This window comes from Silene latifolia, chromosome Y (assembly GCF_048544455.1).
Source record: "Silene latifolia isolate original U9 population chromosome Y, ASM4854445v1, whole genome shotgun sequence".
In the NCBI taxonomy this organism is placed as follows: domain Eukaryota; kingdom Viridiplantae; phylum Streptophyta; class Magnoliopsida; order Caryophyllales; family Caryophyllaceae; genus Silene; species Silene latifolia.
The window spans coordinates 407,189,633-407,212,478 of NC_133538.1; the positions used below are offsets into that span (position 1 = coordinate 407,189,633).

Consider the following 22,846-nt stretch of genomic DNA (forward strand, 5'->3'; position numbering starts at 1 on the left):
ATTTACGATCATAAATAGGAATGAATAAAGACAACATAAAATCGAAAAGGACAACAAATAATCGGGACAAATGGAGTATTTTATATTGGGTATATGAGGAAAACAAAGAATGTCTAAATTACACCCATCTTTTAGAGAGGGTATATGAGGGGCAAATTTGGCAGGTGGTTAATTTGGAGGTAAGGACATAGGTGAAATTGCGAGGGGCAAATTTGCCAGGTAGTAAAATTGGAGGGAAGGACATAAGTGAAATTGCGGAAGGCGGAGTAGGAAAAGATACGCAAAGTCAGGCAAATTTACGCAAACAACTTGTTTTAGTCAACCATCACCCTTTTTTATATAGGTAATAGGATAAATGTGATCGATGATTGATAGAAGAATGGAACAAGTACGAAACGAAAGGTACTCGACCGTGTTTCAACCAATAAACAAATTTTTCAACAAGTACTCCCTCCGAACAAATAGTAACATAAGGAAAAGGGAAGTGATAGCGCGCCATCGGATGGTACCAAAACTCGGCGCCACCCTATTAAAATATTGATAAAATCACAAAATGAAATCTCTATTTTCAGATTTGCTAAAGGGTAGAAGTGTAACTTGCACTAACAAAGTTGGGGCAATCTAGCAGTAACAAGTAACAACAATTATAAACTCAATGCTTAAACAAACAAGAAAAAATGGGTGATAGAGTCAAATATGTCGTGTCAATTGTGTCCAAATATGATATTTATTCGAGTTGTGAGGACAATTTATGCACTAATCTTTGACATACACCGGCCTATTCCATTTGCATATAGTTTGGGTCACATTGAGCTTTCTCTTGGTTTACACATCTCACAAGGCAAATTCAAGCTTTTATATCAATGAGTCGAGATGGAGATTTCATTTTGCACTAACCGAGACATGAAGTTCAACTAACCAAGCATAGTCAAGTGAAGACGTGGAAGCAAAGGATCAAGGTTATGATCGAATTTTGAAGAAGGACTGCCGTATCGGGCGCAGCCTGCGCACATTGGGCAGCCTGCGCCCTTCCCCGGAGCCTGCGCGTTTTTAATGAAACGCGGGCCTAATTTTTTGAAATTGGGCTTTTGTGAGACGGTTTAACCTAGATTCTTGTGCAGCAATATAAATACCCAAGCTTTTGAAGAACATTTTATCTAGTACTTTGCTTTTAATCTTGTAAAGATTAGACCTTAATCTTTCCACAAATCTTGGGTTGTAAGATGACTATGGTTGGCTAAGTTCTTCTTACTTGGTGTAATTTCATTTTAAAGTTTCCAACTTTGGTTTTGTAAGACCTTCTAATCTCTCTTAATTTATCTAATACTCCTTCTTTGTGCTTAATTTCATATGTTGAATGAGTTTATGTTTGGGTTGGCCATCCATGCTTATTGTTGTTCAACTATTGCAAATCCTAAAGAAATGGTTTAATCTATCTAGTATTGTCTGAAGCAAATTTGTTGTATGTTGATTTGGTTTAAAGGATTCATACAACAAATAGGAAAGTTTATGTCTTTTTCTCATTTGTATGGTTTAATCTTGTGAGGAATTGATCCTAGTTTCATCTTTTGGTTAAATCTTAATGCTCATGCTTAGTCTCTTTTCATGATTTAATGACTTGTCAAAGCTTGAAGGGTGCATGTAGATGGTTTAATTTACATGTATCAACATCTTAAGATGGCACTAGTAGAAAAAATTTATTTGCGGCTCCAAAAAATAGCTATTTGAGGCGTTTTTGGTGTAGCAGCAAATGGAGGGGCCGCAAATAAGAAATTCATTTGCGGCGTTTAAAAAATGCAGCAAATAAATCCTCATTTGAGGCGTTTTTTCCAAAAAAAAACGCAGCAAATAGTTCCTCTTATTTGAGGCGTTTTTTTCAAAAAAACGCAGCAAATAGCATTTGTTTTGAATTTTTTTTTAAACACTTAAAAAAAGCTAAAAACAAATTAATAAAATCAAATAAATCAATCCAAACAAAAGATTTATATATAAATAATCTTTAATACTCCCTCCTATTCTCCATTTTGTTCCCCTTTGTTATGGGCACAAGATTTTAGGAGGAGAATAAAGTATGAATTGTGTGAGCTGGGTGAGTTTAGTGATAAGAGAGATGAATGTATAAATAGGAATTAAATAAGAAATTGTGAGTTGGGTGGGGTTTGGTGATAGGAGAGAGGAATGAATAAATAAGAATTAAATAAGGAATTGTGAGTTGGGTGGGTTTGGTGATAGGAGAGAGGAATGAATAAAATAAGAGTAAAAGTTTTCCAAAAAAGGAAAGGGGAAGAAAACCTGAATAATGCGTTTAAGGAAATAGGGAAGAAAATGGTGAATAGAAGGGAGTATAATTTTATACAATATAATCTCACATAATTTTAGTAAATATTCTAAATTCATACATTAAATATAAATAAATCCTCTACAATACTCTAATGGCTTGGCCATAATATATTTTCTGTACAAGTCCCACCAGGAGGATACATCGGCATTATAGGTCCAACAGCAGGTGGGATTGCAACAGGTCGCATTTGAGAGAACTTGGCCTGTGTAGGAAACAACATAGCTCTCACAAGTTATAAACGAATCGTCTGATTTTTCTTAGAATGAATTTCACACAATTTTTTAATAGATCCGCCCTTTCTTCATTTGTGGAACCAAAAGTTGCGTAAATAAACAATTGCATATGTTTAATCAGACTTGACAAAGAACTAAAAGAGAAGAGGAATGGGGTCCTCAAGGCTTCAAGGTTTATTTTTTTTATGGGGTTACCAGGTATGTGAGGAAATGAGATCTCTGATGCAATAACAATTATGTTATTTTTGTCATCAAACAACATCAATAAGTCCATTCAACAGCCTGAAGCAACTGATCTAACATGAATTTGAATAAAGATAATCTAGCAGGTCAGCAACACTCAGCAGCAGCACCAGTTAGCAGCCCTACTACCGCTATTATCCGCGTATCAACTACTAGCACTACCAGTACGCAACCTACAGTTCCACTAGTACGTAATCAACAAACTAAAATTTAAAAATCCAAAGGTTTTCAATTAAGCCCAAGCAAATCAAACTTCATCTAGTTCTACGCTTTAACTAAATCCCCAGAACTATATCCAATATGCCACATTAAATGTGTCGAAGACAAAGAAAGAAATGAATTATACCTCATTTTTTTAAGAGTTGCAGCCCTTTGTTGATATTCCATATAAGACAAACGTAAAAGGAAAGCATACAACTGTGTTGTGTTCTTGTATCCTGAAAAACAAAAACAAAAGCATATTACTTTTACAGTGATCAATTTACTTTTCATTAGTTCATTACTAATCTTTTGCCATTAGTATCTAAATCATTAAGTTAACTGAAACAATTCCCTGAAATTTTCAGCAGCTTAGGAATCGTCATGATGTATACATGAGTAAACTTTTCTAGCCTACAATCAACAATCTAGAATAAAATTAAGGATTATTTAATATAAATACTCTGAACTATGATGGTCCTTCTCATATTACTCCAACTTTTATTTTAACTACCAATATTACGTACTATTACCCACTTTAACTTTGAATAGAATTAGTTTAACCTTTTGTAGCAGGTTTTTATAAGCTTGGGCTCACCTTTTTTTTTAATACCCTAATTCCTTCATCATCTTCATTCTTCCCTCTTCACTGTAAAAAAAAAAAAAAAATCACTCTTCAAAAAAATCCCTTCATTGTTGACGACACTTAATCTCCCTCTCTCACCTTTTTAATTCCTTCATCATCTTCATTTTTGTCTTTCCTCCATTATTCCCATAATGAAGCGGTCAACATCATCTTCATCGTCTTCATCATCTTCAAATAAAAGGGACGTTTTTTGCTACCATAATCTTCACGCGGTTGTGAAGTTGGCGAATAAAGGCTCAAATGTTGGAAAGAACTTTTATGGATGTCCTTTATGGCCTGTAAGTTTAATTTCTTGGTGATTTTCATCATTTTCAATTAATTGGTTATCTTCAAAGAAATTTTTAAAATTAAAATTTATGTTGCCTTTTGATTATAATGTAGAATGGATGTGGTTTTTTCCAATTGGTGGGCGAACTGAAATCGAAAGAAGGCGTTGATATTGAGGCAAAAATGAAGAAGATGAAAATGAAGAATGAGAAATTGAGATTGGAGGTGAAGATGTTGAAGGGTGAAGATTTTGAAGGCTGAAGTAGACAAGCACTCAAAAGGGGAGAAAATTGTAATGGTTGGATTAATATTTTCTTGGATTATATTTGCATTTAGTTGGATGTTTAGGAAATGAATGTAATCTTTTGAATGTAACCCTTGTTTAGGAATTGAAACAAGTATGTATGAAAACAATTTATCCAAGGAATGCAATTTCATTTGATAACAATGAACTTGTTCATTACATTCTGCAAAATCTGTCTACTGCATTCTTAAACGAAGTCTAACCAAATACAACAATTACAAAACAATGTGTCACAGTCATACTCTATTACAAAAACCAGTGTCTTAGTCACCAATACATTACAAACCATTCTTCAAAATCTGTCTTCACTTCATATCTTCTACTGATTTTGGTTGACTGATTGTTGAGTACATGGTCCCTCCATAATGCTCCTTGGTCCATTATTACTACCCATAGCCTGTCAAGAATTAAATTATTAGAGCTAAAGCATTGCTGAACATTCTGCAATGTTTATGCTTTCTAATGTATAATCAAAGTAGAACAAAAGCATTGCTGAACTTACATTTGTATAAGCATGACCTTGTTCATCAATCAATACTCCAAATCCTTGTGGGACCTGCAATATCACCATATCAAGCTGTTGAGATACTACTTTTAATGAAGAATCATAATTGAAAACACTAATAGAGCATTGTAGAACTCACCCTGCCACTTCTTCCACCTCTGCCATTTCTTCCTCCTCTTGCACCTCTACCTCCAGACCTTATGACTCTGCCTCCTCTACCAATTCTTGTTGGTTGTGCTGTTGCATCATGATGACCATTAGAGGCAGGTTGTGGTTCCCCATTGCTCTCTACCCTAGGCTGATCCCAGGTCTTCCCATTGGTTTTTTTGGAGGGGGCGGGGGTTGGTAGTCTTTGTCAGGGCACTTTCTTTTGTTGTGTGTTTTTGATTTACAAACTGAACAGGACATCTCAATTTCATGCTTGGTCAACTTACCTAGTTTTTTAGGGTTCTCAAAAGGATCTCTTCTTCTTTTTCTCCTAGGCCTACCAGGTCCAACTTTAATGGGAGGGGGATTAAGTGGCAAGTCTACCTTTGGCCAATATCTCTGGCGTGGACAAGGACTAATAGACAGATTGTAACTGAGAAGATAAGCTTCTCTTTTATACATGTCATCCACATAGTCTTCAGCATGACCACGTATACTAAAGATTGCTGCCACAGCATGGAAACATGGGATGCTAGTTAAATCCCATTTCCTACATGTACATGTCCTTGCTTCCAAGTCAACAGTCAAGCATTCAATCCCATGTGTTACCGGGAAAAGAGTAGGTTTTGATGGTAAAGCTTCACATTCAGAAGACTTATCCTTCTCCACCTCAAGCCTTGCTTACACTATAGGACAAACAACATGAGTTGATGACTCCATTGCTGTTTTTTTCTCCATCAGCCTCTTCATCAGTGAAGTCCTTATCTCTTCAAGCATGTAAATCACATGTTTTGATCTAGCATTAATAATGTAGGCATTAAAAGTTTCTGACATATTGCTAACAATCACATCATTTTTTGTGTGTGTTTGGATGAATGCCCTACAAAAAAGAGGTGGTTTACATGCTATGAAAGCATCAGCAGCCTTATGGTCCACAGCTCCAGAAAAGTAGTTTCATTTCATCACCTTTGTAGGTCTTGTGCCAGTTAGCAAAGATATGCCTAGCACATTGCCTATGTTCTGCCTTAGGAAACTCCTTAGCAACCATGGTTATGATACTCTGCATAGAAAACAAAGTGTTATAAGTGACCCAATATACAAGTGATTGAAACTGAAATTATAAGTAATGAACACTGAAGGATTTAAAACCAACCTGATGTTGATCTGAAATAATAGTCCATCCCTCTCCATCTTCTTCTCCCAAACTGCTTTTAAGTTGTTTAAAAAACCACTCATAACTTTCATTGTTTTCTCCTTCAACAACTGCCCATGCTAAGGGGAACATCTGTTCATTACGATCCCTACCAACAACAGCTATTAACTGTCCCCCTAAGAAAGTCTTCAGGAAACAAGCATCAACAGATAATACCTTTCTACACCCTAACAACCACCCTTGCTTAAGGGCATCAAAACAAACAAAGAACCTCTGGAAAACAGCAAGATTTGATACCACATTAGGGTTGGTATACAAGGTGAAGACACTACTTGGATTTCCTTGTTCAAGAGCTGCTATATAACTCCCTATCCTGCTGTAATGCTCTTTCATTGATCCATGGAGCAATTTGTGAGCATAGTACTTAATTTTATAAGCAAAGCATTTCTTAATTAAAACTTTATATGCTCTTCTCACAGTTTCCATGATGTCTTTGGCTGGCCAATGTGGTTTGGCTTTGAAAACATCAAGAAATTGTTTAGCTAACCAAGTAGATTTTAGCTGCCTATTACTCTCCATTGTCCTCGACAAGTGTGATGAGGATCAACAGTCTTTACCGAAAAAAGATGCTAACTTATTATCCCAACTACCATAAAGTTTGAAAGGACAACCACTTCTGCATCTTACCCTAAGTTTTTTCCCATGTGTTTTATCACTAATATCAAAAGTTAGATCCCTACCTTGAGCAACAACATACCTTGTCACAGCTTCTTTAAACAAATCTGTGTTAGGGAACCTAATTCCTACACACCATTTCAGTTTTAAGAAATCGGTTCTCTCATTAACTACGAGGCACATGTCTTTGTTTCTTTCTTTTACCGAGACCCTCTCCTCATCACTTTCCCCGAGTGTCCTCCTCGTCTCCACTCTCATCATAATCACCGAGGTTACCTCGGCTACCTTTGAAGTGTTAGGTAAATTAGATTCTTCTTGACCGGTGAGCTTACCAAATGCGACTTCAAGCTCTAGTTGATGTGCAATCTTGAAAGCATTTGCATTCCATGCCTTTGCCCTTAATCTTACTTGTTTTAGCTCCTCATCATCATCATCAAACCCAACATCATCATCAGCTTCTATGTCTTTCTCATCAACTAACTCTTCTATTACACTATCATCGTCCCTATCATCACTATCTCCTACATCATCTTCAGGCTCATAACCTGGATCTTCTTCTTCAGACTCACTTATTTCATCATTCCCCTCCAACCAGTTCAAACAATTCTCATCAGCTCTTTGTTCATAATCATTAAATAGATCTACTAATGTGTAGTCATTGCAGTCATAAGATGACCCAGGAATGTCATTCAAACTGACATGATCCTTAGTAACAACAATAGGAGGTGGTGAATCTTCAATATGTAAGGGTGTTTTTTCAGTTCCTTTTTTAGGAGAATTGGTGAATCTAGGAGAGGATCTAATAACAAGAGAAGTTGTTTTAGAAGATTTTTTGGTGATTTAAAAGATGTTTTTTTGGGATTTTTTTAAGGTTTTCCAGTTGTTTGAGAACATAGCTTGACTGAAGTTTCTTGTGGTTTATGTGTAGCTGACTCTTTGGGTGTTATAAATGAAGGGGATGACTCAGGTGGTCCCTCAAGTCCCTCAAGTGGTCCCTCAAGTGGTCCTTTCTTTTGTAAAGAAATAAAACTAACACTTTTGGCAGGCATCTCTCTCTTTGGTATTAATTTACTTGGTTTGTTAAAAACACTCCTATTACCAACCTCCTCTATCCACAATATCAACTGACTAATATCTTTCTCAGGTACCAAATAACATTCAATCACTCTATACAACTCAGCCAGATTACCAATAATTTGTGCATCTCTGTCATCAAATGCTCTCTTCAATCCCTCACTTGGATGCATGAAGAATATATCATCTACACCCCTCATAAACCCACTACATTTCTCAGCTTCTTCAAGCAATGTAAACCACCCCATCTCATCAGGATCAACCCCCACTGTCTTACAGGTCCTACCAAGGTTACATGGTTCGGGATTCGGTCCGATTCGAGTTCGTAGTTCGAGTTCGGAGTTCGCTACTTATGGTGAACTCGGTTCGGAAGAGTGTATTAAAGCTCAGAATTGGGTTCGCTTTCCAAAAATAACTTTCTTTAAATAACATAAAATAAATTCCAAATTACAAAACAATGTAAAATAAAGTTTCAGCAACAAAGATTAAACATTTTAGCAAAGCAAAAAGAAACATTGTTTTCAATAACTAGCTAAAATCCTACATTCCTACCCACAACGTAACTCTTCTAATCTAACTAATGAATCATCTAAATAATCACTCTCGGGATTTATATCCCATTTCTTCGACGGTCCTTGATTATAGCTTGTAGTGTAGCGAGATAGAAGCCGGATATTTGAATGAATGAACACGAGTTTATCCGCACGTGCTCCATTTAGACGGTTTCTCTTCGTATTGTGGATAAAGGAGTATGTGCTCCACACTCTTTCGTGGACGGATGAACTACTAATGGGTGTGATAAAACTCTCACCGCAATATCGGCCAACTCCGAGTCTCGGATCCATACGCATTCCACCAAGAAATGGGATTCATAATAATAGCATCGGCAATAGCTTCACGCGTCCCGAAAATCCCTTCTCTAGATTGAAAGGCTGATAATTGTTGGCGTAGAAGTGTTTTTTCAGCCGCGTCTTCACCAATTTTGTCAAATGCCTTTAAGACTCCGCTAACGACTTCTCGGTCCGCATTTGGTGGGCGCCTCGGAAGACCACCGGGTGCAGGGGTTTTCAAATAATTGGCATCGTAAAAGTGTGGGTTAAGTGCAAACCCAAGGCAATGTAGAGGTATATTCATTTTCTCCCATCGACTAACAAGTATGTCTTCCATTTTATCCCAATCCCCTGCACAAGGTTACATGGTTCGGGATTCGGTCCGGTTCGAGTTCGTAGTTCGAGTTCGGAGTTCGCTACTTATGGTGAACTCGGTTCGGAAGAGTGTATTAAAGCTCAGAATTGGGTTCGCTTTCCAAAAATAACTTTCTTTAAATAACATAAAATAAATTCCAAATTACAAAACAATGTAAAATAAAGTTTCAGCAACAAAGATTAAACATTTTAGCAAAGCAAAAAGAAACATTGTTTTCAATAACTAGCTAAAATCCTACATTCCTACCCACAACGTAACTCTTCTAATCTAACTAATGAATCATCTAAATAATCACTCTCGGGATTTATATCCCATTTCTTCGACGGTCCTTGATTATAGCTTGTAGTGTAGCGAGATAGAAGCCGGATATTTGAATGAATGAACACGAGTTTATCCGCACGTGCTCCATTTAGACGGTTTCTCTTCGTATTGTGGATAAAGGAGTATGTGCTCCACACTCTTTCAGCGGATGAACTACTAATGGGCTGTGATAAAACTCTCACCGCAATATCAGCCAACTCCGAGTCTCGGATCCATACGCATTCCACCAAGAAATGGGATTCATAATAATAGCATCGGCAATAGCTTCACGCGTCCCGAAAATCCCTTCTCTAGATTGAAAGGCTGATAATTGTTGGCGTAGAAGTGTTTTTTCAGCCGCGTCTTCACCAATTTTGTCAAATGCCTTTAAGACTCAGTTAACGACTTCTCGGTCCGCATTTGGTGGGCGCCTCGGAAGACCACCGGGTGCAGGGGTTTTCAAATAATTGGCATCGTAAAAGTGTGGGTTAAGTGCAAACCCAAGGCAATGTAGAGGTATATTCATTTTCTCCCATCGACTAACAAGTATGTCTTCCATTTTATCCCAATCCCCTGCATGTGTGTTATTGTTCACTATATCCTTCATCTCACCAATCATGCAATCCATTTTTTCATACACTTCACCCATTTTTTGCCCTTCCCCATCAGCAAATTTTATCATCATATAAAGAGGTTTTGTTATTTTTAGGACGTTCTCTACCTCATCCCAAAAGTCACTATCATTTATGTTAGCTGCGACTCTTCTCCCTAATTCTTCATCCCCTTTGATCCAATCTTTCCAACCCCTTTGAACAATAGTGATAGCAAGAGCGTCACGACACTTTAAAAGCCTTTCCAAAGAGCAAATGATGAGACCCAAAACGAGTCTTTGCCACTTTTAACAGTTCCAAATCGGAATGGGCGCGAAAAACAGAACTAGCATTTTGATGATTTTTGAAGTACTTAACTATCTCCTTTCCTTTTTTGTATGTTTCACTCATCCACCCAAAGGATGAATCAAAATCTTTAAATATTAAATTTGTTGTATGCACAACACAAGGAGACCAAAAAATGTGTTTGTGTACCTTTTCAATCTCCTTTCTTGCGGCCTTGCAATTTGCGGATTATCCGTAACTACCCGTAACACATTGGATGGCCCGATTTCATCAATTGATTTCGATAGGTAATTCGCAATATTTTTCCCCGACTTCTCCTGTCCCGAAAAATCATCGGCGTACATGAACATGGAGCCTCGGTTGTTTGAAGCGATAACATTGATGAGTGGCTCCCCTTTGACGTTAGTCCAACCGTCCGACACTATAGACGTTCCATAAGGACCCCACGTTTCTTTCACAAATGACCAACTCGTTGTCCACTTGACGGTATACTTCATCTAATACGCTTGTTCTTGCTCTATCAAAAAAAGGTGGTTTGTAATCAGAAGGAGCATTAGATAATGCTTTTATCATGTTAGTAAAATCTGGATTCCTTAGCACATTGAAAGGAATGCCATTGGCGCACAATGCTCGAACAATAAGAACATCGAGTTGTTGTCGCTCAACTGTACGGAATGATTCCGCAATAGGATTCTTTTGAGTTCCCGATTTTCCCACGTTCTTCGTTTTTAATGGTTGATTTGGTTAGTGATTGGGAACCACCACTAGACTCGCTTGCTCAACCATTGCTCGGATTCTTTGAAATTCGACTGTTTGCGCGACGACGCTACAACGAATGATTTCAGATTTTTCACCTGGTTGAGGACCAAAAAAATGATGATGAACTCTTGTATAGGAACTCGTGAAACTTCTTTTACAATGATTGCAGGACCATTTTTTCTTACCGATTTTGGTGATTTCCGAATACAAAGGTAATGGATTTCGGTGGTTTGTTGTTGTTTGAGGTTGTGTGGGTTCAGTTTGCATATCATCTTCATTTATCACAATAGTTTCATTGTGATCTTCATGTTCAACTTCAGTTGGATTTTCTTCTGCATCCAACCGTCGTTTGGTTCCTCTTCTTCCAAAAGCCATTTTTTTTTATTGAATTTTTAATTGGGTAGAAGACTAAGATGAGGGAGATGATTGTGAATTTGTGAGCGTGTGTTTAGGCGGTGCAATTGAGTGAATTGACGGCTATATAATATTTTATAGGCTTAGTATTCAATGTTGTTGTTGGGCCTTATTCTATGTGTAAACTTTTGATGCTTCGTATTCATATTCTAGAATAATCTTCTTTCAATTTATTATTAATTATTTAATTAATTAAAAACTAAAAAAATCTCCTTTTAAATTTTTGATGTCTTATTTAATTAAAAATAAAATGGTATTCTAATAATGGTATTAGTGAATCGACGTAACTTGTAACTTATACCATTCACTCGTTGATCATCTTTATAGATCAATACTACTATTAGTGAATCGATATAATAACTCGTAACTTATATAATTCACTCGTTGATCATCTTTATAGATCAATACTACTATTAGTGAACTGATATAATAACTCGTAACTTATATAATTCACTCGTTGATCATCTTTATAGATCAATACTACTATTAGTGAACTGATATAATAACTCGTAACTTATATAATTCACTCGTTGATCATCTTTATAGATCAATACTACTATTAGTGAACTGATATAATAACTCGTAACTTATATAATTCACTCGTTGATCATCTTTATAGATCAATACTACTATTAGTGAATCGATATAGTAACTCGTAACTTATATAATTCACTCGTTGATCATCTTTATAGATCAATACTACTATTAGTGAATCGATATAATAACTCGTAACTTATATAATTCACTCGTTGATCATCTTTATAGATCAATACTACTATTAGTGAACTGATATAATAACTCGTAACTTATATAATTCACTCGTTGATCATCTTTATAGATCAATACTACTATTAGTGAACTGATATAATAACTCGTAACTTATATAATTCACTCGTTGATCATCTTTATAGATCAATACTACTATTAGTGAACTGATATAATAACTCTTAACTTATATAATTCACTTGTTGATCATCTTTATAGATCAATACTACTATTAGTGAACTGATATAATAACTCGTAACTTGATCATCTTTATAGATCAATACTACTATTAGTGAACTGATATAATAACTCTTAACTTATATTAGTGAACTGATATAGTAACTCTTAACTTATATAATTCACTCGTTGATCATCTATATAGATCAATACTACTATTAGTGAACTGATATAGTAACTCTTAACTTATATAATTCACTCGTTGATCATCTTTATAGATCAATAATATTATTAGTGAACTGATATAATAACTCGTAACTTATATAATTCACTTGTTGATCATCTTTATAGATCAATAATATTATTAGTGAACTGATATAATAACTCGTAACTTATATAATTCACTTGTTGATCATCTTTATAGATCAATAATACTATTAGTGAACTGATATAATAACTTGTAACTTATAAATTGTAACTTATAAATTTTCAACCTAGTCACTACCGAGTACGGCGTACCGAGTACCGACTACTAGTGAACCGACGTAACTCGTAAATTTTCTCCTTTTTCCACTACGCATTTACTTTTGTGAATCGAATACGTGGTCGCAAATATACTCATTAACCTTTCTACTATAGACGAATAATTTATTACTCTTCATTAATTGATGTGTAAAATAAACCGATACAACAAGTATAATACTTTGTTATTAAACTTATTAATTTGAAATAAAAAATTCAATAGATGTAGGCCATATAGCTTATAACCATTGATTTAAGAGAAATACAATAGTATTATTGGAGTTCACTTATTGGTCATGGACTCATGGTAACCCATTACCAAAGATTATTCCTTATTAGCACCAAACAAAAAAAGATTATTCCTTATAACTTATAAGGGTTTATTTATCGGACCTGCAAAAGGACACGCGTCCTTAGTCTTGAACTTTTGCCCGTATCCTTTCAAATTCTTCTCTATTTTCTAGCATATGTCGACAATATAAGATACTTCTTCTTTGCCCCATTGGAGGGCCAAAAAAATGTTCATGAATTCTTGCATACGAGGATACGAAAGTACAATGACAATGTTTACATGTCCATTTCCTACCTTCTTCTCGTATAACTTCATCATAAAGCGGTTTTGTAGTAGCCATTTTTTTACGAAATTATTTTATGTAATATGAAAATATAGAAACTATTGTGATTAAGCATATTTATAAGTGTGTCTAATACTCTAATTATGATACTCCCTAGCATAGTTTTTTCCGTAATCTTCTATTTAACCCCTCAACCACTAAAAACAAAAGAGTAATATTATCCCACTTTCCAAGACTGACTAAGTCAGTCACTCTTATCAAAGTCATCCGTCATCATCTTTATCCTTTCATCTTCAATTTCATCTTACTCCAACAGTCCAACTCCCTTCCTCATGTTCTGTAAAAAAAAAAAAAAAAAAAAAAACAACAAGCCAATAATTGCTTCATCTTCGGTCTTCCTCCAACAGTCCAACCCCCTTTCATCTTCAATCTTCATCTTCCTCCAACTCCCTTCCTCATATTCCTTTTTTCAAGCCAATAATTGCTTCGAAATTTTAAAGCTTCGGCCTTCGCGGACTTATCTTCTTCATGGAATCAGATCCTTTCAACAATGGCGTCCAACAATCCAAGGTACCATACTAACATTAATTTACACTTCATTTTTATCCACTTTGCTTCGCTTGGGCTTGTTTCTTCTTCCGGCAAGGTTCGCCGGAAAGACCGACCTGGTCCACGAATTCCGCCGGACCGTTCGCGAACGAACCCAGATTCGGTTCGACCGAACTGGGTCGTGGCTCGTGGGGGCGAACCCCGAACCTGGTATCCTTGCCCTGCATGTGTGTTATTGTTCACTATATCCTTCATCTCACCAATCATGCAATCCATTTTTTCATACACTTCACCCATTTTTTGCCCTTCCCCATCAGCAAATTTTATCATCATATAAAGAGGTTTTGTTATTTTTAGGACGTTCTCTACCTCATCCCAAAAGTCACTATCATTTATGTTAGCTGCGACTCTTCTCCCTAATTCTTCATCCCCTTTGATCCAATCTTTCCAACCCCTTTGAACAATAGTGATAGCAAGAGCGTCACGACACTTTAAAAGCCTTTCCAGTAGCAAATGATGAGACCCAAAACGAGTCTTTGCCACTTTTAACAGTTCCAAATCGGAATGGGCGCGAAAAACAGAACTAGCATTTTGATGATTTTTGAAGTACTTAACTATCTCCTTTCCTTTTTTGTATGTTTCACTCATCCACCCAAAGGATGAATCAAAATCTTTAAATATTAAATTTGTTGTATGCACAACACAAGGAGACCAAAAAATGTGTTTGTGTACCTTTTCAATCTCCTTTCCTGCGGCCTTGCAATTTGCGGATTATCCGTAACTACCCGTAACACATTGGATGGCCCGATTTCATCAATTGATTTCGAAGAGGTAATTCGCAATATTTTTCCCCGACTTCTCCCCGTCCCGAAAAATCATCGGCGTACATGAACATGGAGCCTCGGTTGTTTGAAGCGATAACATTGATGAGTGGCTCCCCTTTGACGTTAGTCCAACCGTCCGACACTATAGACGTTCCATAAGGACCCCACGTTTCTTTCACAACAGCCAACTCGTTGTCCACTTGACGGTATACTTCATCTAATACGCTTGTTCTTGCTCTATCAAAAAAAGGTGGTTTGTAATCAGAAGGAGCATTAGATAATGCTTTTATCATGTTAGTAAAATCTGGATTCCTTAGCACATTGAAAGGAATGCCATTGGCGCACAATGCTCGAACAATAAGAACATCGAGTTGTTGTCGCTCAACTCAAGCATGCGGAATGATTCCGCAATAGGATTCTTTTGAGTTCTGATTTTCCCACGTTCTTTTTGTTTTTAATGGTTGATTTGGTTAGTGATTGGGAACCACCACTAGACTCGCTTGCTCAACCATTGCTCGGATTCTTTGAAATTCGACTGTTTGCGAGCGAACGCTACAACGAATGATTTCAGATTTTTCACCTGGTTGAGGACCAAAAAAATGATGATGAACTCTTGTATAGGAACTCGTGAAACTTCTTTTACAATGATTGCAGGACCATTTTTTCTTACCGATTTTGGTGATTTCCGAATACAAAGGTAATGGATTTCGGTGGTTTGTTGTTGTTTGAGGTTGTGTGGGTTCAGTTTGCATATCATCTTCATTTATCACAATAGTTTCATTGTGATCTTCATGTTCAACTTCGATTGGATTTTCTTCTGCATCCAACCGTCGTTTGGTTCCTCTTCTTCCAAAAGCCATTTTTTTTTATTGAATTTTTAATTGGGTAGAAGACTAAGATGAGGGAGATGATTGTGAATTTGTGAGCGTGTGTTTAGGCGGTGCAATTGAGTGAATTGACGGCTATATAATATTTTATAGGCTTAGTATTCAATGTTGTTGTTGGGCCTTATTCTATGTGTAAACTTTTGATGCTTCGTATTCATATTCTAGAATAATCTTCTTTCAATTTATTATTAATTATTTAATTAATTAAAAACTAAAAAAATCTCCTTTTAAATTTTTGATGTCTTATTTAATTAAAAATAAAATGGTATTCTAATAATGGTATTAGTGAATCGACGTAACTTGTAACTTATACCATTCACTCGTTGATCATCTTTATAGATCAATACTACTATTAGTGAACTGATATAATAACTCGTAACTTATATAATTCACTCGTTGATCATCTTTATAGATCAATACTACTATTAGTGAACTGATATAATAACTCGTAACTTATATAATTCACTCGTTGATCATCTTTATAGATCAATACTACTATTAGTGAATCGATATAATAACTCGTAACTTATATAATTCACTCGTTGATCATCTTTATAGATCAATACTACTATTAGTGAATCGATATAATAACTCGTAACTTATATAATTCACTCGTTGATCATCTTTATAGATCAATACTACTATTAGTGAACTGATATAGTAACTCGTAACTTATATAATTCACTCGTTGATCATCTTTATAGATCAATACTACTATTAGTGAACTGATATAATAACTCGTAACTTATATAATTCACTCGTTGATCATCTTTATAGATCAATACTACTATTAGTGAACTGATATAATAACTCGTAACTTATATAATTCACTCGTTGATCATCTTTATAGATCAATACTACTATTAGTGAACTGATATAATAACTCGTAACTTATATAATTCACTCGTTGATCATCTTTATAGATCAATACTACTATTAGTGAACTGATATAATAACTCTTAACTTATATAATTCACTTGTTGATCATCTTTATAGATCAATACTACTATTAGTGAACTGATATAATAACTCGTAACTTGATCATCTTTATAGATCAATACTACTATTAGTGAACTGATATAATAACTCTTAACTTATATTAGTGAACTGATATAGTAACTCTTAACTTATATAATTCACTCGTTGATCATCTATATAGATCAATACTACTATTAGTGAACTGATATAGTAACTCTTAACTTATATAATTCACTCGTTGATCATCTTTATAGATCAATAATATTATTAGTGAACTGATATAATAACTCGTAACTTATATAATTCACTTGTTGATCATCTTTATAGATCAATAATATTATTAGTGAACTGATATAATAACTCGTAACTTATATAATTCACTTGTTGATCATCTTTATAGATCAATAATACTATTAGTGAACTGATATAATAACTTGTAACTTATAAATTGTAACTTATAAATTTTCAACCTAGTCACTACCGAGTACGGCGTACCGAGTACCGACTACTAGTGAACCGACGTAACTCGTAAATTTTCTCCTTTTTCCACTACGCATTTACTTTTGTGAATCGAATACGTAATTCGCAAATATACTCATTAACCTTTCTACTATAGACGAATAATTTATTACTCTTCATTAATTGATGTGTAAAATAAACCGATACAACAAGTATAATACTTTGTTATTAAACTTATTAATTTGAAATAAAAAATTCAATAGATGTAGGCCATATAGCTTATAACCATTGATTTAAGAGAAATACAATAGTATTATTGGAGTTCACTTATTGGTCATGGACTCATGGTAACCCATTACCAAAGATTATTCCTTATTAGCACCAAACAAAAAAAGATTATTCCTTATAACTTATAAGGGTTTATTTATCGGACCTGCAAAAGGACACGCGTCCTTAGTCTTGAACTTTTGCCCGTATCCTTTCAAATTCTTCTCTATTTTCTAGCATATGTCGACAATATAAGATACTTCTTCTTTGCCCCATTGGAGGGCCAAAAAAATGTTCATGAATTCTTGCATACGAGGATACGAAAGTACAATGACAATGTTTACATGTCCATTTCCTACCTTCTTCTCGTATAACTTCATCATAAAGCGGTTTTGTAGTAGCCATTTTTTTACGAAATTATTTTATGTAATATGAAAATATAGAAACTATTGTGATTAAGCATATTTATAAGTGTGTCTAATACTCTAATTATGATACTCCCTAGCATAGTTTTTTCCGTAATCTTCTATTTAACCCCTCAACCACTAAAAACAAAAGAGTAATATTATCCCACTTTCCAAGACTGACTAAGTCACTCACTCTTATCAAAGTCATCCGTCATCATCTTTATCCTTTCATCTTCAATTTCATCTTACTCCAACAGTCCAACTCCCTTCCTCATGTTCTGTAAAAAAAAAAAAAAAAAAAAAAACAACAAGCCAATAATTGCTTCATCTTCGGTCTTCCTCCAACAGTCCAACCCCCTTTCATCTTCAATCTTCATCTTCCTCCAACTCCCTTCCTCATATTCCTTTTTTCAAGCCAATAATTGCTTCGAAATTTTAAAGCTTCGGCCTTCGCGGACTTATCTTCTTCATGGAATCAGATCCTTTCAACAATGGCGTCCAACAATCCAAGGTACCATACTAACATTAATTTACACTTCATTTTTATCCACTTTGCTTCGCTTGGGCTTGTTTCTTCTTCCGGCAAGGTTCGCCGGAAAGACCGACCTGGTCCACGAATTCCGCCGGACCGTTCGCGAACGAACCCAGATTCGGTTCGACCGAACTGGGTCGTGGCTCGTGGGGGCGAACCCCGAACCTGGTATCCTTGGGTCCTACCCATATATACCAAAGAATGTTCATCCCTCTGAAAGTTCCCTCCAAACCACAATTTCAATGTCACTACCTAAATAATAGCATGAACATAGGATCATCATCAATTAATTAAAAAGTCGCATACAAAAGCCCCGAAATTAGGGTTTATATAACGCAGATTAAATTCTAATAAATGAAAGATTGAGAAAAATCATAGAAATTATTTGTAACCATACATGAAACAACAACAAGCAATAAATAATCAAAGTTTGAAAAAACAATAAAGGGAGCAATGTACCTTTACTTTTGTCATTATGCGAGATTAAATAACATCAGCAATGGCGAAATTTATAGAAGATGAATTTAGGGAAGAGGAAAGAGGGGAAGTTCAACAATGGCGTCTTCCTTCAGCAATGGCGTTGAGATCAAAAGGGAAGATGAAAAAGAGGAAGGTTAAAAGGTAAGAGAGATAAGATGAATCAGTAAATTGAAAAAGGGGAAAGATGAATATGAAAAAGGTGGGTTTTAAAAACAAAGGTTACCTGTTTATCAGGTAACTAGTCACCCCATTTTATTCAAAGTTAAAGTGGGTAATAGTACGTAATATTGGTAGTTAAAACAAAGGTTGGAGTAATATGAGAAGGACCATCATAGTTCAGAGTATTTATATTAAATAATCCTAAAATTAATGACAAGAGTAAGTTAAAAGACAAAAGCAAACATGAAATCAATTTTTCCCCAATTCTACAAAAATCAAAACCCTAGATGAGAGATAAAAGCAACAAACTTTAAAAAAAAAAGGCCAAAATTAAAACGACTACAATATCAAAAACAACCGCAATACTGAATAATGGAAGAAAATCAAGAAATAGTCAGACGTCACGCGATACTACAATTGCAAAGGAATCGATAAATGATGAGCTGAAAGAAATGGAAGACTTTGAAAGTTACAGGACAACCAAGTCATGGATTCTCTAGTCCCGGTTAGAGGATTCCTATATTCCATTTGGGAATAAGGTTCCACGTACTAGTAATTGAAGGAATACATCTTGACGAGTACAGAAGGGAAGTCAAATTTCTACAATCAAACAAATTCCATTAGTGACAAATGACAATGATCACATTTTGGCGAGTATAATTATCAGAGGCAAACAAGTGTATGTCTGTAAGAGACAAAGAAGGGGACTAAAAGACTAAATCAATGCATGAGAGGGAAAAGCCAAGTTAAACTAGACCATCAATGCATAGCTAACTACTTAAAGGCTGAATATAACACTTAGATTTCAAGATAGTTTGTCAAGAATGAAAAAAATTGAATAAAACAAATTGAGTATGAAACTAAACCCCTAACTTGTATACATGAACAAAGACAGAAACATGAATTTACCTAGTTATAAAGTCAAGATATAAGAGCGAAAAAGAGTAATATGATTGCAGGTGTGAAAATTTGACAAAAAAAATAAGGGAAAAAGAAAATCAGAAGAGCCCATCACAAACTATAGCATTGAGGTACAAACATAAGAAATATATGCAATCATGAGGATGAGACAAGTAATTGTATGGGTGGTGTGCCAATCTGCCCTAACACAAGGAAAAAGATGGAGAATTTAGAATTTTTTGGTTAATTAGCGTTAATTAGCAAAATAATTAGATAATAAGGGTTCACTTGAAACTATTTGGGTCTATAGTGTGCACGTCATCACTTTTTATTTTTTTTTCCAATTTTTATATGAAACCGCTAAGAAACTTAGCGGTTTTACAAAACGTCATCGTCCGAATATTTGTATCTGTTTTATTTAAAAAAAAAAAAAAAAAATTGAAGAGCAAGGCCGCTGAGAACTTCAGCGACTTACTACAATTTTCCAACAATTTTCAACAACTTCCATCAATTACCCTATAAAATGACGTAATGATATGATAAGCCGCTAAGATTCTTAGCGGTTTTGCCTTTTATATATATAAAAAAAAACTAAGTGAAGCCGCTAGGTTTCTTAGCGGTTTCATATAAAAATTGGAAAAAAATAAAAAGTGATGACGTGGACACTATGGACCCAAATAGTTTCAAATGAACGCTTATTACCGAATTATTTTGCTCATTAACGCTAATTAACCAAAAAATTCGAGAATTTAGGAGTTTGTGAGCATGCTAATTGCTGCATATGTGCAAATGTTTAACCAATAACAAATACCTGCATCACATTTAAATTATCCCAGGGTACCTTTCGAGTGGCTAGTTCCCATAGAACATCACACTACAAATCTTTATCATACAAAAAATAGCTGACGCAAATACTTGTCCATTTCAGAGAAAATATAAAGACATCACAGCTCATACAAAGTTCAAATGCAATACAAAAGAAAGGCAGACCAAAAAAATCTCTTCACTTTACTAGACCAGGGCTACTAATTTAAAGATGACGGGAACTATGATAGAAAGTGCTAAGTCATGGGGACATGGGAGGATATATACCTTTTCCTCCACTGGCAATATCAAATTCATCATCTCCTTGAAAAGCACGAGAGTTATATCCGTGAGATAGCAGCTAAGAGAGCAGCCAATAATAATCACCTGACAATTAGAAAGGAAAGTATACATATTTAGTTCCTCCTCTGTACCATTTGTGAGAATAGAATAAGAGCAACATATTTTAAACCATAAAAGAGAATAGAATAAGAACAAAATTTGGATGTTACCATTAAGTAGTGAAGTTTTCCCATCTGTAATTATGAATTGAGATCTTTTTTAGCCTCGGACTGTAAAAGGAGAACAATAAAATCTCTCTAACACAACCTTTCTTTGAAGACAATATATTCCAAGAGTTCAAATAGGCAGAACATTAGAGCTATTGTCAAGAAAGCAACTTGCAGCTGCTGAAACTCACCTGTTAGGCCTCAAGAACATGCTCAAATGCAATTGGCTGCTGTTAACTAATCCTGCAATTTTTCAGAGTATGACAATTCCTTTTTAGTCCTTACTTGTATACTTGAGTATATTTAGCTAACAAGTAACAAAAGCCATATAAAAACTAAGTGCTTTTTTTTGGCGTTATGGTTAGATTAAGGAGAAGGGGCTTTATATGGAAATCAAAACTTTACACATACTTATGAAGTTATCATCTTCCCATTAAAATAAAATGTGACAAAATCAACAAACCATAAAACACAAGTAATCAAATGAACCTTAATATCTTGGGAGTAACATTTAATTATGAACCCATATACTCTTAACTTAAAATCATGAAAGTATTAAAGCAAATGTTAAAAAGAACAAGAGAGAAAACTGGAGAAACCAATGTTTAATGACCATATGGTTGAGCCGTTTAAAGCCGACGGAGAAGCACATCTTGTGTTATAGCGATGGCCATTCCTAGCAACCAGTTAAGACCCCTTCCCGGCTTCACCAACGACATCGTGTAAACATAATTATACAAAGAATCAACAACCGTTTTAAATTTGTACAAAAATCCCAATTCAATCGTAAACCCTAATTCAAAACAAATATATCTAACTCCAGAATTGGTTCTGAAGAAAAAAACAAATAAATTTAGAAAAAAATATAGGTATTAGTATGAATTTAACTAACAATAATAAATTGCGAGGTAGGAGAGACGCATGATGGTAGGATGACAATTGAAAGTTAGTAATTGCTTAATTGAAGAACTTACATGATGGTAGGAGACATGTAGGTGCGAATCTCATTTTCTGGTGGGCGATTCATAAACCCGTAACATCAAATCGAATCTGTTCGACGCCAAAATTTAAAATAGAGCAATCACACTATGATTAGCATTAGATAACATCAAATAAAAACTTAATGCTACCAATTAGCATAAATTTTGACTTCAATAAATAATTATCCAAAACCCTAATTAAAAACAATTACTTTAAAATTGAGAAATTATGCCAATTCTAAGATAAAAATTAAGAAATCAAGAGGAGTAAAGAGAAGACTCATACAGGTCCGCACGTCGTCGTACTTCATGCCATCAGGGATCGTATACAAGTTGACTAGAGCAAGGGGGTCTAAGGGAATTTGTATTTGCTGTGGAAGTGTGATGGACGAGGATCGAGGTGTGGATAGTGGTGGTGGATAAAGGCGGTAGTGGCGGCGGTGGTGGGCTAGTGAATTGTTTCATGTTGACACCAAGTATTTAGGGTCTTTACCAAAAGATTTGTCAAAAACTACCTAATATTTACCTCATTTTTGTAAATACTATCTAAAGTTTTTAATTTTGCGAGCCCTACGTTTTCTTGACTTTTGTCGGACACTACCAAATTGAAAAATCCGATCAAATTAGACAAAATTATAACTCGGAAACATTATTTTTGGCATTGAACATACATTATTTACCTATATTTAACCACCGCCAACTGTTTAGATT

The 22,846-nt window shown here is 35.1% G+C and overlaps 1 protein-coding gene and 2 long non-coding RNA genes across 13 annotated transcripts; all 3 read right to left on the bottom strand.

Annotated features, from left to right (window-relative positions):
- Positions 1-2,216: 2,216 nt before the first annotated feature.
- Positions 2,217-3,204, bottom strand: LOC141633063 (uncharacterized). The gene is made up of 2 exons (XR_012537874.1): positions 3,164-3,204; positions 2,217-2,543 (listed from the first exon to the last, which is right to left on the bottom strand). It is a non-coding gene; the product is annotated as an uncharacterized LOC141633063 (long non-coding RNA).
- Positions 3,205-3,228: 24 nt separating this feature from the next.
- Positions 3,229-22,620, bottom strand: LOC141633062 (uncharacterized). 10 transcript variants are annotated; one of them, XR_012537873.1, is made up of 6 exons: positions 22,422-22,620; positions 22,130-22,205; positions 21,347-21,398; positions 21,159-21,218; positions 20,935-21,033; positions 3,238-3,443 (listed from the first exon to the last, which is right to left on the bottom strand). It is a non-coding gene; the product is annotated as an uncharacterized LOC141633062 (long non-coding RNA). The 10 variants fall into 10 exon arrangements; XR_012537867.1 differs by having other exon boundaries at positions 21,347-21,859; XR_012537869.1 differs by lacking the exons at positions 3,238-3,443; positions 22,422-22,620 and adding exons at positions 18,053-18,555; positions 18,763-18,869 and having other exon boundaries at positions 21,347-21,859; positions 22,130-22,415.
- Positions 4,168-6,617, bottom strand: LOC141633061 (uncharacterized). Of its 2 annotated transcripts, XM_074445548.1 has the most exons (4): positions 6,038-6,617; positions 4,877-5,944; positions 4,735-4,778; positions 4,168-4,629 (listed from the first exon to the last, which is right to left on the bottom strand). In XM_074445548.1, exons 1-2 carry the CDS (start codon positions 6,614-6,616, stop codon positions 5,810-5,812), a joined length of 714 nt encoding a protein of 237 aa, XP_074301649.1. In that variant the 5' UTR covers position 6,617; the 3' UTR covers positions 4,168-4,629; positions 4,735-4,778; positions 4,877-5,809. The 2 variants fall into 2 exon arrangements, with proteins under 2 accessions (XP_074301649.1, XP_074301648.1); XM_074445547.1 differs by having other exon boundaries at positions 4,735-5,944.
- Positions 22,621-22,846: the final 226 nt, after the last annotated feature.

Excerpts from the sequence above, each read along its gene's own strand:
- LOC141633061 (XM_074445548.1), bottom strand. The coding sequence starts at position 6,616 with ATGGAGAGTAATAGGCAGCTAAAATCTACTTGGTTAGCTAAACAATTT. Across the intron at positions 5,945-6,037 it reads TTATTTCAGATCAACATCAG|AGTATCATAACCATGGTTGC; the intron begins GTTGGTTTTAAA and ends TTTTCTATGCAG.